Source organism: Rhinoderma darwinii, chromosome 7 (assembly GCF_050947455.1).
Source record: "Rhinoderma darwinii isolate aRhiDar2 chromosome 7, aRhiDar2.hap1, whole genome shotgun sequence".
Classification (NCBI taxonomy): Eukaryota; Metazoa; Chordata; class Amphibia; order Anura; family Rhinodermatidae; genus Rhinoderma; species Rhinoderma darwinii.
In genome coordinates, this window is record NC_134693.1 from 21,342,417 (window position 1) to 21,358,140 (window position 15,724).

Consider the following 15,724-nt stretch of genomic DNA (forward strand, 5'->3'; position numbering starts at 1 on the left):
CGCGAGCGGCCAAAAGCCGCTTGGGAAAGAAACATCTATCCCTCCCATTGAAATCAATAGGGGGAGATTTCGGACGTTTTTTGGGTCACTTCTCAGGGTCCAAATGGTAACATACAATAATAGGAAATCCATGCACATGAAATGGCCTGTAACTTTGAACACATTTATGTTGCCCACCCAGAGGGCCATTTAATATACAAAGGAAGGGGGGGGGGGGGATTTACAGAAGAGCCAAGAAAAGAATTTGGAACTGCAGATTTTAAGGATCAAAAAGACTGACAGGAGAATTCAGATCTTTGGCTATAAATGGCTCTTAAGTCCTGTCACTATCAAACATAATCCTGCACGAGAACATAAACCGCGCTAATACTTTCCATTTCAAGAAAGTATTTTATTTTATCCTTTATGAACCGTTGGCCCCAGAGGCAAAAGTGTCTTCTAGCGAGATCTGATACTAAATCCATTGTCTTTTGAAAGACGAAAAGTGTCCTAAGTGTCGTCAGCGGCTTACAAGAAAGTCTCAGCTGTTTGATAAACATGTCCCACATAATCTGAGGCCACATTCAGACGAGCGTGTCCGATTTGCACGCGTAAAAAACGCAGCGTTTCTCCTACATTTCTTGTGCATTGTGTATTGGCATCAGCGTGCTTTGCGTGTGGCATGCGTTTTTCATGTCCGTGCAAGCACTTTATTTTTTTAATTTATTTCTCTGCTTTTAAATGTATTTGATGCGTGAAACACAGACAGCACGCGGATGTCAACCATATGCTGTCCGTGGTTTTCACGGACCCATAGACTTCAATGGGCAATGAGGTGCGTGAAAACGCACTAATATAGGACACGTAGTGAGTTTCGCACAAAGGACACTTGCTGCGTGAAAAATCACACATCAGTGGATCAATGGGGCCGTGTGCTGTGCGTTGTTTCAACGCATAGCACACGGACAAGATTCACGCTCGTATGAATGAGCCCTGAGACAGGCTGCATGTACTCTGCATAGATAGATAGATAGAAAATGTAGGGGTGAGGTAACAGCAAAACCGGTGCAAACGAAAACTAAAGTAGTTGCCCACGGCAGCCTATCAGGTCACTTCTTTCATTTTTCAAAGGCCCTGTCAAAAATGAGAGTTGTGATCTGACTGGTTGCTATGGGCAACTGCCTTTGCACTGTTTTGAAAAATCTCCCACATTGTTTCCCCTTATCGATCCAGACAAAGGCAATAAACATTTAATGCTATACATTTGGTGGTGGGCCACTTCACCTCTCAGGACCCACTGCCTAGACATTGGACCTCATTTATCGAAACTGTCTATACAAAAAACTGACCTTGTTGCCCACAGCAACCAATCAGAATTAAGCTTCCACTTTTTAAACTGCTGTTGAAAAATGAAAGCTGCAGTGTTATTGGTTGCTATGGGTAACCAGGCCAGTTTTTCTTTTTGACATTTTTGATAAATGAGTATATACAGTATACAACCTTTTTTTCTGGTTATGATTTAATAATCGTTTCAAAATAGCAGCACATAGCACTTCCCTAACCAGTTATCTCCATATACACACACATGGCAACTTTTCAGAAGGGAGATTCGAAAAATAATTTTTCCCCTTTATGCTCCAGTCATTTATGTAGGACATGCCCCCAACCTACGGCATTTGAATCACAAATAGTGCATGTGACCCCCTTAATCACATCCCAAAATGAATACAGACCCCAGACTATACCCCCTTAATAAATACAGACCCGACAAGACCCTTTAAATAAAAACAGACCCCAGACGAGACCCCCTAAATAAGTACAGATCCCAATACAGACCCCCTTAATAAATACAGACCATAGAACCCTTAAATAAAAACAGCCTCTAGACCACAGATCAGACCCTCTAAATAGATACAGACCTCCTAAAGTAATGCAGACCTCAGACCATGTTCATCTCTACCCGTTCCCGCAGTCTTCTCCACTCCTGGGCGCTGCTGCAGAAAAGTACGGATGCCGGCTCCGCTCCAGAGTGAGGAGGACTGCAGGAACGGGAGGGGGTGAGTGAGGACACAGAACCCGGGAGATTGGCCTGCTCTTTCGGGAGTCCTGGAGGTCTCTCCCTTTTCCTGGAGTCTCCTGGGAAAAGATTGGCAAGTTTGCCTATAACAGACTAGTAATCGGTGATGTTTGGCCATAATCCATTTGATCAGAAAACAGAGCCCACTGTCCGCAGTATTCTAGACGCCGCTGTCATTGCTATATAATGTTTTTCGTTGCAGATGCGTTTTCTCACATGTAAGGTCTCATTCACACTGACTCATGTGCTTCAATGGGGCCGTTCACACGACCGTAGTTTCAAAGGAGCGCATGAAGGGTCCGTGAAAAAATAGGACATGTCCTATTTTTTTTTTTTGCTTCACTCATCCCTCCATAAACTCTGTTCTATGGGGGATGCGGGATCATCCCGGACGGGTGCACTTGGGATGTGAAAAACTGCAGTCTGAATGTAGCCTAAATTTTCCTTTGCAATTCCCTCTCATTCCATTTCCAGGGCAAATTGCAGAACTTTTTAGAGGAATCATCATGAAGTCTGTTTCATTGTTGATCTGATCACTGTTCTTCCCTTTATGACTGCAGGAGATGGTTGAGCTGCTACTGACACAATCTCATTCCTCACCTACAGTTCTGTGATGTTCTGGGACATCCGCTCACACAACAAGCCTAATATTCAGACCCCGACCAGCAAGAAACAAGAAGAGAACCAGCGTGAAGTTCCCCTCGGGGTACCGGATACGTTCAAACACATTGATCTCGTCTGGAGGCCACTTTTTAAGGTACAGATTTATCAGGATACAAAATGTTACTTTCTTGATAGTTGTTGCCACATTTCCATGAACACGTGAAGTTCCCAATTGATGAATTAAGCCTAGCTGCTTGATTGGGCAGGCGTCATTTTCTTCTTCCTAAAAACGTGCCACTACTTGATTGTGTCAGGTTCACTTGTCATTCTTAATAGGCACCTTAAGGGTCAATGCACACGATGTGTATCACGTACGGTTTTGGCGCGCATATTTGCGTGCGGCAAAACCGCAGCATAATACAGTACCAGCATAGGCAATGAGATTCCAGGGAATCTCATGTCCATGCTGCGGTATTTTTCGGGATGTAAATTGACCAGCGGTGCGTATTTTCAAAACCGCGGCATGTCAATTTATTTCACGATTCCGCTTGCGAATTCTATCTTCCTAGTTTTGGAGAAAAACGCAGCAAAACCCGCAGCATGAAAACGTTGCAATTTACGCAGCAAAACGTGAAAACCACACCGAAAAATGCAGCAAAAAACACACCTTGCAGTTTTGCTGCGTATTTTCCGTTGCAAAATACGCAATGTGTGCATGTAGCCTAAAGGAAAACTGTGTGTGGAGCTTTTCGTTCACGGCTTTGCCCTATTGCGGCATATGGACAGATAGGGGGTCCTCCATTCAGGACTTACTCCTATTAGAGTGGAGAGATCAGTCAGTAATTCTTATAAATAGCCGGCCTGTAATACAAAATTTCCGTGGCCGTGAAAGTGGATTTCAGTGACGTACCCAGCGGGAGCAGAGGTAGCCGTGGTAACCAGGTCCTAGCGGGCTCATAGAATACCAATGCTGTAAGTCACACGCTATGTGGTGGGCCCAGTCTGTCCAAGATATTTAAACTTCGCATCTTTTAATATTTCCTCCTTGTTTCCTACAGTGCAGGGAAACTATAAGCCCATCCGGGGCATCATGACCTCAGACCTTCTTCCCCTACCCGGCTCATCACTGACACTAAACTGCAATATCGACTTTAATATTGATCTGGCTATTGTAGGTAGTGGCCCAGCAAGCAGCATTTTAATAATAAAAATATTTATGGCTAGAATACAGGACAATATGGAGATGCATATAGGAAACCGAAAGAAAATATACAGAACCCCCCCCCCTCCAATCAGACAACCGCGTTCCCATGATAATCCATTTCCACTCGTAAAGGGAGCAATTAAGGTACTACCTGGAGGTGGTTATATGGGAACGGCTGTATGCAAACCATATGTATATAAGTATAGGTTCACCAAAGGTGACCTGCTGCTTATATTAGCAGACGCGCTAGATTGCTTACGGTAACGGCTGGCAAGATACTGAGACTTACGGCAATTCTTATCAGCGAAGTCATGAATATTTATCCAATTCTGCCCCCCCCCCGTTAAAGGGCTGAGCCCACGTACGTGTAGACACTGATTTCTCAATATCAAGTCGTCCAGTTTTGTAACTAAACGTCTCAACGATTATTTGATCTATAAACAAGTTCAACAACGACCTTATCATTTTCTCTTATGGCAGAAATCCCAGATTTCTAGAAAGAACAGCGACAAACATTACCTCCTGATAGTTCACGATATTCAGTGTGAATGGGTGTGGAACTTTTTGAAAGGAGTAAGATTAGTCCCATTCCTCATGTCTCTGCAGGAGTCTCTCACTCCATACATGCAATTCCTCGCAACGCAATGCAGTAACTGAATGTATATGCATTTCCCTTCTAGCGCCCCCTTCTGCAAGGTATTTGAGTTCAGGTTTCCTAGCAACCACATGCCTTCCTGTTTCGGTGACCACCATTTGAGTACATGTTGTTACATATGGTGGTCACAGGATGTTCTGTAAGTGCTGTACAATACACTGCCTCTCCATGCTACGCAGACTTGTTTTAGGTCCATCTCATAAGACACCAGCAAGCCTGTAAAGGTTGTACAAAAAATAATTCAGCTGCAGGATAAGCACTATGTGTTTTATAGGCTAAGAAACTGTGGCTGGTACATCTAGAAAACGGGCTTGTGCCAATAATTTGTGTGGCTGTGCTAACAGATATGTTTTTCTCTGCCTATTGTTAATACTTCCATAGCGATGTTCCAATGAAGGACGATACAGGAATACTGTTCATCCTGAGCTTCATGGCTCATGAATAGAAAGCTAGGATTACAGTAAAGACTGACACACCGTCAAATCAATGGGTGAGAGCGGGAGGTGTAACTTTCACTAACTGTTCAAAGTTTTATATATATATATATATATATATATATATATATAATGTAATATATACACCGACGTTTCAAAGTCTTTTAGCATTCTATGCAAGAAACTTATGCTTGGTGACATCTACGACTAGCTGCCATTACAGTGCCCAGGGAGATTCTCTGACAATGTCCAATGCTACAACTCTCTTGCTGTATGTGAATTAGATTATGGAGAAGAAAAACAGATACAGAAATGACTGGATGGATCCAGCTGTCAAAAATTTACGTCATTTGTCATATTTATCTTATGTTCTTATGTAGATAATGAAAATAGGCCTTAAATCGTATCTCTAGCTTTTTACGCCATTATGTTGTTATGTCCAAAATTCTGCACTCATTAATTTTTATATATTACTTTATTCTAACAGTCAGTGCCCTGTTTTTTATATAAAAAGCTGAAAATTCATAGGCGTAGGATAAAATGATAATATTCTGACTACCTGCAGTGACCACTAGGGGGAGCTTATGAGCTGTCAGCATAATATTTTATTATTGTGGTCAATGTATAAACAGTGTACAGTAAGCTCCCTCTAGTGGTGGCTGCAGGCATCCAGAATTTTTTTTTATCTCTATGTCTACTGGGGGTTTGGAGCTCTGTAACAGAAACATAAAGCTCCGAATTTTGGACTTCCTTGGATTAAAAAGGTTAAATGATCTTGAAGGGTACATATGTAATTTGCTTTCATTATTCCTGACGCAGCAGTTGTCAGTTCTCTGTGTTTTTCTTCTATTATTAACTGTTTTCTTTTATTTCTTCATTTTTTTTCAAGACCTCAATTCCTAAGATTGACACCGGAGGAGAGTTCAGCCCTATTAAAATCAGCCTGAGAGAGGAGCATCATCACTGCAGGACAGCAGGTAATTTCCTGTCAACGTCTTCCTGGCACATACTCTTACTGATGTACAGATCTACATGATTTATGAGTGAGGCTGTCTCTAAATAGTATAATAGTGAACATACCAAGGGATTCTCATACAGTGCAGGGCTCGATCAGTAGCTGTGGAGACTACTCTCCCATATTTTTTTTTTTTTGGAAGGAGAGAAATGACAGATAAGGCCTCGTTCACATCTGAAGTCGTTCTTTCCGTGATTGTGCTCCGTCAAAGGAGCAAAACAATCCCGTTGGTTGATGGACACCATCGGCGCTCGATGGAACCCATTGACTTTAATGGGTTCTTTCGGGTTTCCGTTATTCCGAGTATTTGTGGTTTTACCGAAAACATAGTGCAGCATGTTGGGCTATTGTTTCCGGTATTTTTGTTCGGATCTGTGATGGAGGCCCCTAACAGAGCCTCTAACACATATGTGAACCAGGCGTATATTACCAGGCTATATTAGCTACAGTGCAGCCCAAATAATGTACCACCATACCGTGCCAAATAATATACCACCATACATTGCCAAATAATGTACTACCATACAGTGCAGCCCAAATAATGTACTACCATACAGTGCAGCCCAAATAATGTACTACCATACAGTGCAGCCCAAATAATGTACTACCATACAGTGCAGCCCAAATAAAATACCACCATACAGTGCCAAATAATATACCACCATACAGTGCAGCCCCTATAATATACCACCATACAGAGCCAAATAGTATACCACCATACAGAGCCAAATAGTATACCACCATACAGAGTCAAATAGTATACCACCATACAGAGTCAAATAGTATACCACCATACAGAGTCAAATAGTATACCACCATACAGTGCCAAATAATGTACCACCATATAGTTCCAAATAATATACCACCATAAAGTGCCAAATGTACCACCATACCGTGCAGCCCAAATATACCACCATACAGTGCCAAATAATGTACCACCATACCGTGCCAAATAATATACCACCATACCGTGCAGCCCAAATAATATACCACCATACCGTGCAGCCCAAATAATATACCACCATACCGTGCCAAATAATATACCACCATACAGTGCCAAATAATATACCACCATACCGTGCAGCCCAAATAATATACCACCATACCGGAAACCATAATGCAGCATGTTGGGCTATTGTTTCCGGTATTTTTGTTCGGCTCTGTGATGGAGGCCCCTAACAGAGCCTCTAACACATATGTGAACCAGGCGTATATTACCAGGCTATATTAGCTACAGTGCAGCCCAAATAATGTACCACCATGCATTGTCAAATAATATACCACCATACATTGCCAAATAATGTACTACCATACAGTGCAGCCCAAATAATGTACTACCATACAGTGCAGCCCAAATAATGTACCACCATGCATTGTCAAATAATATACCACCATACCGTGCCAAATAATATACCACCATGCAGTGCCAAATAATATACCACCATACATTGCCAAATAATATACCACCATACAGAGCAGCCCAAATAATATACCATCATACCATGCAGACCAAATAATATACCACCGTACAGAGCCAAATTATCTACTATCATACAGTGCCAAATATAACACTCCCATATGTTCCATACCAGGGGCGTAGCTAGAGGCTCATGGGCCCCGATGCAAAAATTCTTACTGGGCCCCCCCCCCCCCGCAAACTTCTCATGGCCGACGGTCCGCTTTCAGCTGCATCGCTGGGTCTCCTAAGTGACCCAACAATGCAGCACTAGCAGCCGGGGCGTCACTAAGGCTGGGTTCACACACCCTATTTACGGACGTAATTCGGGCGTTTTAGCATTGAATTACGTCCGAAAATGCGGCTCAAAAGCGTCGGCAAACATCTGCCCATTCATTTGAATGGGTCTTACGATGTTCTGTGCCGACGGTCATTTTTTTTTACGCGTCGCTGTCAAAAGGCGGCGCGTAAAAAAGTGCCTGTCACTTCTTCAGACGTAAATGGAGCCGTTTTCCATGGACTCCATAGAAAACCAGCTTCAATTACTTCCGTAATGGACGCAGCAAAAGACGCCTGCACATGCCATTACGGCTGAAATTACGGTGCTGTTTTCTCCTGAAAACAGCACAGTAATTTCAGCCGTAACAGACGCTGCCGTGTGAACATACCCTCAGGGCTTAAAATGTCCGGGAAATAGCCCCAATACATGTGTCCGCCCAAAAAAATGTGTGTATAGGAGACAGCATAGCATATCTATAGCACTACGACCCTATAAACTATGGATAGGATTAGATACAGTGGCTGAGCAGACAGTATCACACATGATAGGATTAGATACAGTGGCTCAGCAGACAGTACCACACATGATAGGATTAGATACAGTGGCTCAGCAGACAGTACCACACATGATAGGATTAGATACAGTGGCTCAGCAGACAGTACCACACATGATAGGATTAGATACACAGCTCAGCAGACAGTATCACACATGATAGGATTAGATACAGTGGCTCAGCAGACAGTACCACACATGATAGGATTAGATACAGTGGCTCAGCAGACAGTATCACACATGATAGGATTAGATACAGTGGCTCAGAAGGCAGTATCACACATGATAGGATTAGATACAGAGGCTCAGCAGACAGTATCACACATGATAGGATTAGATACAGTGGCTCAGCAGACAGTACCACACATGATAGGATTAGATACAGTGGCTCAGCAGACAGTATCACACATGATAGGATTAGATACAGTGGCTCAGCAGACAGTATCACACATGATAGGATTAGATACAGTGGCTCAGAAGGCAGTATCACACATGATAGGATTAGATACAGTGGCTCAGAAGGCAGTATCACACATGATAGGATTAGATACAGTGGCTCAGCAGACAGTATCACACATGATAGGATTAGATAGTGGCTCAGCAGACAGTATCATACATGATTGGATTAGATACACAGCTCAGCAGACTGTATCACACATGATAGGATTAGATACAGGGCCCAGCTCGCTGACATTGCGGCTCCAGCGCTGGACCCAGGAAAGGTAAGAATAATAATTTTGCTTCTTTATGTGTTACAGATTATTTGTGTGTTTGTGTTTTTTTACAGGTTCGGTTGTTGGACTTCGGATTCGAGGACTTCAATGACGGCGTTTTTTTTATTCTCAATAAAATGGTTAATGAGGGTCGTGTTTTTTTATTTCAATAAAATATTTTTTCTATGTGATTGTATCTTTTTAAACTTTATTATCACCGCCTTAGTAATGGCCGCTGGCTGATTGACAACCTCCATTACTAAGGCGAGGCTTAATGTTAGCCGGTGCAGAGGCTACACTAACCCCCATTATTACCCCGGTACCCACCGCCACCAGGGGTACTGGGAAGAGCCGGGTACAAACCAGTACCCGACCATCTGTAGTGACGGGCAGGCACCGGGGTGGCCGCAGGCTGGTAGTATTAGGCTGGGGAAGGCCAAAAACAGTGGCCCTTCCCACCCTTGTAATGCTGCCAGCTGCTGCTGTGTTGTATCTGGCTGGTTATGAAAATTGGGGGGGGACCCGACATCGTTCTTTCCAATTATTTATGGTCCCCCCCATTTTCATAACCAGCCAGATACAATAAAGCAGCAGCAGGCAGCATTACCAGGGTGGGAAGGGCCACTGTTTTTGGCCTTTCCCCTCCTGATAATACCAGCCTGCGGCCGCCCCAGTACCCGACCATCACGACAGATGGTCAGGTACTGGATTGTACCCGGCTCTTCCCAGCACCCCTGGTGGCGGTGGGTACCGGGGTAATAAAGGGGGTTAGTGTTCGCCTCTGCATCCGCTAACACTAAGCCCCGCCTTAGCAATGGATGCTGTCAATCAGCCGGCGGCCATTACTAAGGCGGTAGTAATATAGTTTAAAAAAAAAACACAAAGACATAGAAAAAATATTTTATTGAAATAAAAAAAAAACCCACAACCCTCATTAACCATTTTATTAATAAAAAAAAAGCTGTCATCGAAGTAGTCCTGGAATCCGCCGTATTCCAACGACCGAACCTGTAAGAAAACACACAAAAAATGATTAGTAACACGTGTGTTAGGGTATGTGCACACACACTAATTACGTCCGTAATTGACGGACGTATTTCTGCCGCAAGTCCCGGACCGAACACAGTGCAGGGAGCCGGGCTCCTAGCATCATAGTGATGTACGACGCTAGGAGTCCCTGCCTCGCTGCAGGACAACTGTCCCGTACTGTAAACATGATTACAGTATGGGACAGTTGTCCCGCAGCGAGCCAGGGACTCCTAGCATCGTACATAACTATGATGCTAGGAGCCCGGCTCCCTGCACTGTGTTCGGTCCGGGACTTGCGGCAGAAATACGTCCGTCAATTACGGACGTAATTAGTGTGTGTGCACATACCCTAAGGCTTAGATACAGGGCCCATGTGTGATACTGTCTGTGGGACCCTGTATCTAAGCCTACCACAAGGTAGGCTTAGATACAGGGTCCAGCAGACAGTAATCTTATACAGTATAAGATTACTGTGTGCTGGGGCCCTGTATCTAAACCTACAGTGTGGTAGGCTTAGATACAGGGCCCAGCAAACAGGATCACGCATGGGCCATGTATCTAAGCCTACCATGTGATTGGTTTAGATACAGGGCCCAGCAGACAGGATCACACAATCTGTGATCCTGTCTCATGGGCCCCCTAAGCCTGATACATCGTAGGCTTAGGGGTTGTGCAGTCCCTAAACATTGATGGCCTATCCACAGGATAGGCCATCAATAGCTGATGTGTCGCCCGGGACCCGCAAATCAGCTGTTTTGAAGGGGCCGCAGCACTCGTACGAGAGCTGCTTCCCCTTCATTTCACTACTCGCTCACACTGTGAATCGCCGACACCGATTCACAGTGTGACCGGAATGAAGTGACAGGAATGAAGGGGAGCAGCTCTCGTACGAGTGCTGCGGCCCCTTCAAAACAGCTGATTGGCGGATCCCGGGAGTCAGACCCCGCCAGTCAGGGCTAACCTTACCTTCCTCTTCGGCCGCGGCGGGAGTTCTGTAGTCTCGATGCTGTGCGCGGCGGCATAGTTCTGTGACGTCATGCGCTGCGCACAGCGCTGGACGTCAGGACCTCCGCTGCGATCCGGAACCAGGAAGGTAAGTAAAGTAAGTATGTTACTATAGTAACAGGGGCCCGCGGCCCGAGTTACTATAGTAACTTTTTATTGATGTGGTGCGGGGGGCCGTGGGCCCCCCTGGCTTCGGGGCCCGGTCGCAATTGCGACCGCTGCGACCCCTATAGCTACGCCAGTGTTCCATACAATGGTCAGTGTGCATGTGACACTATTCTTCCTATCAAAGTGACGGAGACCACACGTAACCCATTGTTAGTCCGTGGGATCTGTCAAGCACCAATGGTATAGATTGTGTGGGGAATCTGGCTGTCCATCATGGTTTTTGTTCTAAACGGAAACTACGGCACAAATGTGAACAGAGCCTTATATAGCACACTCAACACTACTAGCGTGCTTGAATAATACCATCGATCGCAACTGTTCCCTGTTTTGACACATGGCTTATGACCTCTAATTTGTATGTGCCAGAAAATAACATTTGGCGGCCCGATAACCCTCTTTGTTAGGGGCCCAGATACACCCCCGATCTGTATTTCCTATAATCTTCTCTCCTTCCTGCAGTAATAAGCTGTAACGCTGTACATTGCTCGCACTATATAAGGACAATAGACTCTACACTTACGGGGAGGAATGCGGCTGCCTCGAGCTTGTTTTACAGCCAAACTCCGGCATTCCAGAGCCTCGGCCAACGTTTCCCCTGGCACACGCCATTCTCTTCCTGATTCTAATTCTGTCATGTTGTCATTCAGCTCCTAAACCTCGGGGTATCACAATACAGGAACTCACAGCTTCTTCAAGTGAAATCGATATAATCTGCCGCCAATGCCGGCTGTCCTCGCAGGAGCTGTTTGGGATAATCCACCCCCGGTGCACACGATAAAGGGCCAGGAGATGATCTATAATGTGCATACACCAGTCCTCGTCAGACATTAGATTTCCTATAAGCACAGACGTCACTTATATAAGACAATGTACCCTCTACCATAATTACGAACATTAGTCACCGAGTTCACACTTGGGACGAGTGCAAGAAGGGGGGCTTCATGATTGAATATAAACTGTATAACACACACCCCGCTGCTGCAGAACCTCTTTGTGATGAGAAAGGGAACGTTTTGTTAATCACTCCGTGACTAATACGTCCCCTACCTCTTTTAAAAGAGGTTCTGCAGCAACTAGAATGTGTTTTATAAGGTATGGCTCATCACCAGAAGAGGATTGGGGGCCTTCAGGTCAATCACTATTAGGCCTTATTCACACGAACGTGTGTATTTTGCGCGTGCAAAAAACGCAGCGTTTTGCGCGCGTTGCAGTTCCGTGTGTCATCAGTGACTGGTGCGTGGCTGCGTGATTTTCACGCATATGGCATCTTTATGACACGCAGTTTTGATGTTTAGAAAAAGAAAGGAAGGAAGTGCTTTTATTTTTTCCTTCACTTCTTGATCTACTGTTGTGCGAATCACGCGCGTCACACGGAAGTGCTTTCGTGTGCCGTGCGCAATTTTCACGCGCCCATTGACTTCAATGGGTGCGTGATGTGCGAAAAACAGCCAAGTATAGGACATGTCGTGAGTTTTACGCAGCGGACACGCGCTGCGTGAAAATCACTGACAGTCTGAACGGCCCCATTGACTAACATAGGTCCGTGCGGCGCGCGTGATTTTCACGCACACATCACGGATGTTAAACACGTTCGTGTGAATAAGGCCTTAACTGCATATATTTTAAAGGGGTTTTCTGGTTTAGAAAACCCGTTTTCAAAAATCTTGTCAGGGCTTTCTAAGTTAATAGAGGGGATTTGATGGAGCAGAGAGAGTGTTTCTCTATGTACAGCCCATTCATTACAGTGGGCGCCATGTAATGCTTGGTTCTACCTGTGGGGCCTGAGTTTAGACCACGGTCAGCGCAGTTTTATATGATCACCACTTTTTGACATGTTTGTGTTCAGAACATTGTAATGTCAGATGTGGCGGTTATCCACGTATTCTATACGTATACATATCTATGGACACCATTGTAACATATTGAAAGCTCATAATGTACAGAAGTTGAACAATCGTTATTATTCTTACCCCAGTTGTTCTAGTGTAACTATATGATTTGGAGAATTATTTTTGTGAGGATTTTTTAAGTGTTCCCTGGGATTATAAATGTATGGCCTGTCCTTCGTATAGGCCATCAATGTTTAATTGGTAGGTGTCCGACTAATTAATCGGAAAAAAAAGACAAAACCGAAATTCAGCGCAATTAACCATCGTCATCTTGCGCAAATCGGGTTCTTCGTTTATTTTTTCCAGGTTTCAACTGTATCTGTGTCCTCAGGACGCAGATACAGTTGAAGCCAATGGTAGAGCCGGGAGCTGTAAGGGCCCTGCTCTACCATTCTCTAAATATTAATTCAATGGTGTAGCATGCAAATAGGGTAGGTGGTATGCGAATGGGGTGTGGCCTAAATAATAGTTCATCAATCGTAATTGAGGTTACACGTTCAATTAATCGTGATTTAGGTCATAATCGCCCAGCCCTAGGTCCGGCCTCTGGGACCCCGTCGATCAGCACAATAATAGGGATGTGTTCTCTTCATTGTTTAAATAGCCACAGCAGCACGTCCATACAAACGGCTCTACCAGGTACTACAGCTCATCCCATTCACGGCCATACAAGCGACTGTACCGGGTACTGCAGCTCATCCCATTCACGGCCATACAAGCGACTGTACCGGGTACTGCAGCTCATCCCATTCACGGCCATACAAGCGACTGTACCGGGTACTGCAGCTCATCCCATTCATGCCCATACAAGCGACTGTACCGGGTACTGCAGCTCATCCCATTCACGGCCATACGAGTGGCAGTGCCAGGTATTGCAGCTCATCCCATTCACGGCCATACAAGTGACTGTACCGGGTACTGCAGCTCATCCCATTCATGCCCATACAAGCGACTGTACCGGGTACTACAGCTCATCCCATTCACGGCCATACAAGCGACTGTACCGGGTACTGCAGCTCATCCCATTCATGTCCATATGAACGGCTCTATCAGGTACTGCAGCTCTTCCCATTCAAGTCCTTGCAAGTGGCTGTGTCGGGTACTGCAGCTGAACCCATTCACATTCATGCAAGTGGTTGTGCCAGGTGATGCCGCTTATCCTATTCACGGCCATACAAGCGGCTGCCGAGGTACTGCAGCTCATCCTATTCACTTTGATGAGACGAGCTGCAGTACCAGGTACATCCACTCATACATACAAGTGACTGTAATTATACAAACAATGAAGGGGATGCAGCCGCGGTGACAGGACCTTTCATTTTACTAATTGGCGAGGGACCCGGTGGGTCAGACTCCCACGACCAAACTGGCGGTGCCCTATCCTAAGGATAAGCCATCAATGTAAGGTCCCAGAGAACCCCTTTAAGTTGGCCATTGGCATTTTAAACGTTTGCTGTAACCAATGATTTCTGCAGCTTCCATCATCCTCCTGTAGGACTGCTATAATGGAAGATCTAGTCTCACATGTTCTTGAGGAAGACGTTCTCTAATGTCTATAGTCCGCTATAGTGTTCACCCAGCAAGAATAATTCGGACACTTCCAAAAACCTTTGCTGTTGCTTCTCACCCGCATATGCTGCTGGTGATGTGCGCTGGTGGATTGACATCTGCAGCGGGTTTTGCGCTGCGCTCTTGGACTTGACCTCCTGTGACTCGCTGTATAAAGACTCGCGGCTGCTCGGGGCTCACACGGCCGTATACATTCCTAGTGCATCTGTAATATTACTTATCCTCTTCTTTCTCTCCGTCATTTGTAGACAAACTACAGGCCCAAGTCAAAGAGGAGAAGTCTGAGGGAGGAATTAATTACAGCAGTTTAAGAGCAACCTCTGCCAAGAACACCAAAATCCTGGAGGACATCAACACCAGTTATTTTGCTGGAACTGAAGTAAGTTCTTTCATTTCCGAGATACAGACAGTAGCGTTTGGTTAATCTCAGCCAGTCACACAAAATAAATATAAAGTATCCGCACAGGACGATGGGCCGAACTTCTACTACTGAGGGGAGGAAACGTATTGCCACCATTGTGCGTGTGTTTCCTTAGTACTATGATCATGAATGAAAGACGCAAATACATAATGTAACGTAACCAGAGGAATTACTACTACCACCACCAGCACTACTACCACCACCATCATCATCACCATTACTACTATCACTGACATTGCTACTGCTGATATTACATAATTACTTATACCACTACTACTACCATCATTACTACTATCACCCCCATTACTACTGCTATTGGTACTACATTATTACTAATACCACCACTACTACTTCCATCATTACTAACGTATTACTACTAACACCACCATTACTACTGCTGTCGATACTACATTACTCCTAATACCACTACTACTACCATAGTTACTACTATTACTACTATTGTCCATACATTTTTACTAATACCATTACTACTATTACCCCCATCACTACTACTGTCCATACTACATTATTCCTAATACCACTACTACTACTACTATAATTACTACTATATTACTACTACTACTACCACCATTACTACTGCTGTCGATACTACATTATTATACTACTACTACCATTACTACTTTCAACATTACTAGTATTATAACCTTGACTACT

The 15,724-nt window shown here is 44.5% G+C and overlaps 1 protein-coding gene across 2 annotated transcripts in view; it reads left to right on the top strand.

Moving 5' to 3' along the window:
* The window catches only part of DNAI3 (dynein axonemal intermediate chain 3), a 62,906-nt gene that overhangs the window by 38,426 nt on the left and 8,756 nt on the right, over positions 1-15,724 (top strand). For both annotated transcript variants that reach the window (XM_075832947.1, XM_075832946.1), the window contains exons 15-17: positions 2,663-2,813; positions 5,842-5,929; positions 14,877-15,007. In XM_075832947.1, coding sequence (XP_075689062.1) covers positions 2,663-2,813; positions 5,842-5,929; positions 14,877-15,007 — 370 coding nt within the window. The remainder of the gene's footprint in view (positions 1-2,662; positions 2,814-5,841; positions 5,930-14,876; positions 15,008-15,724) is intronic.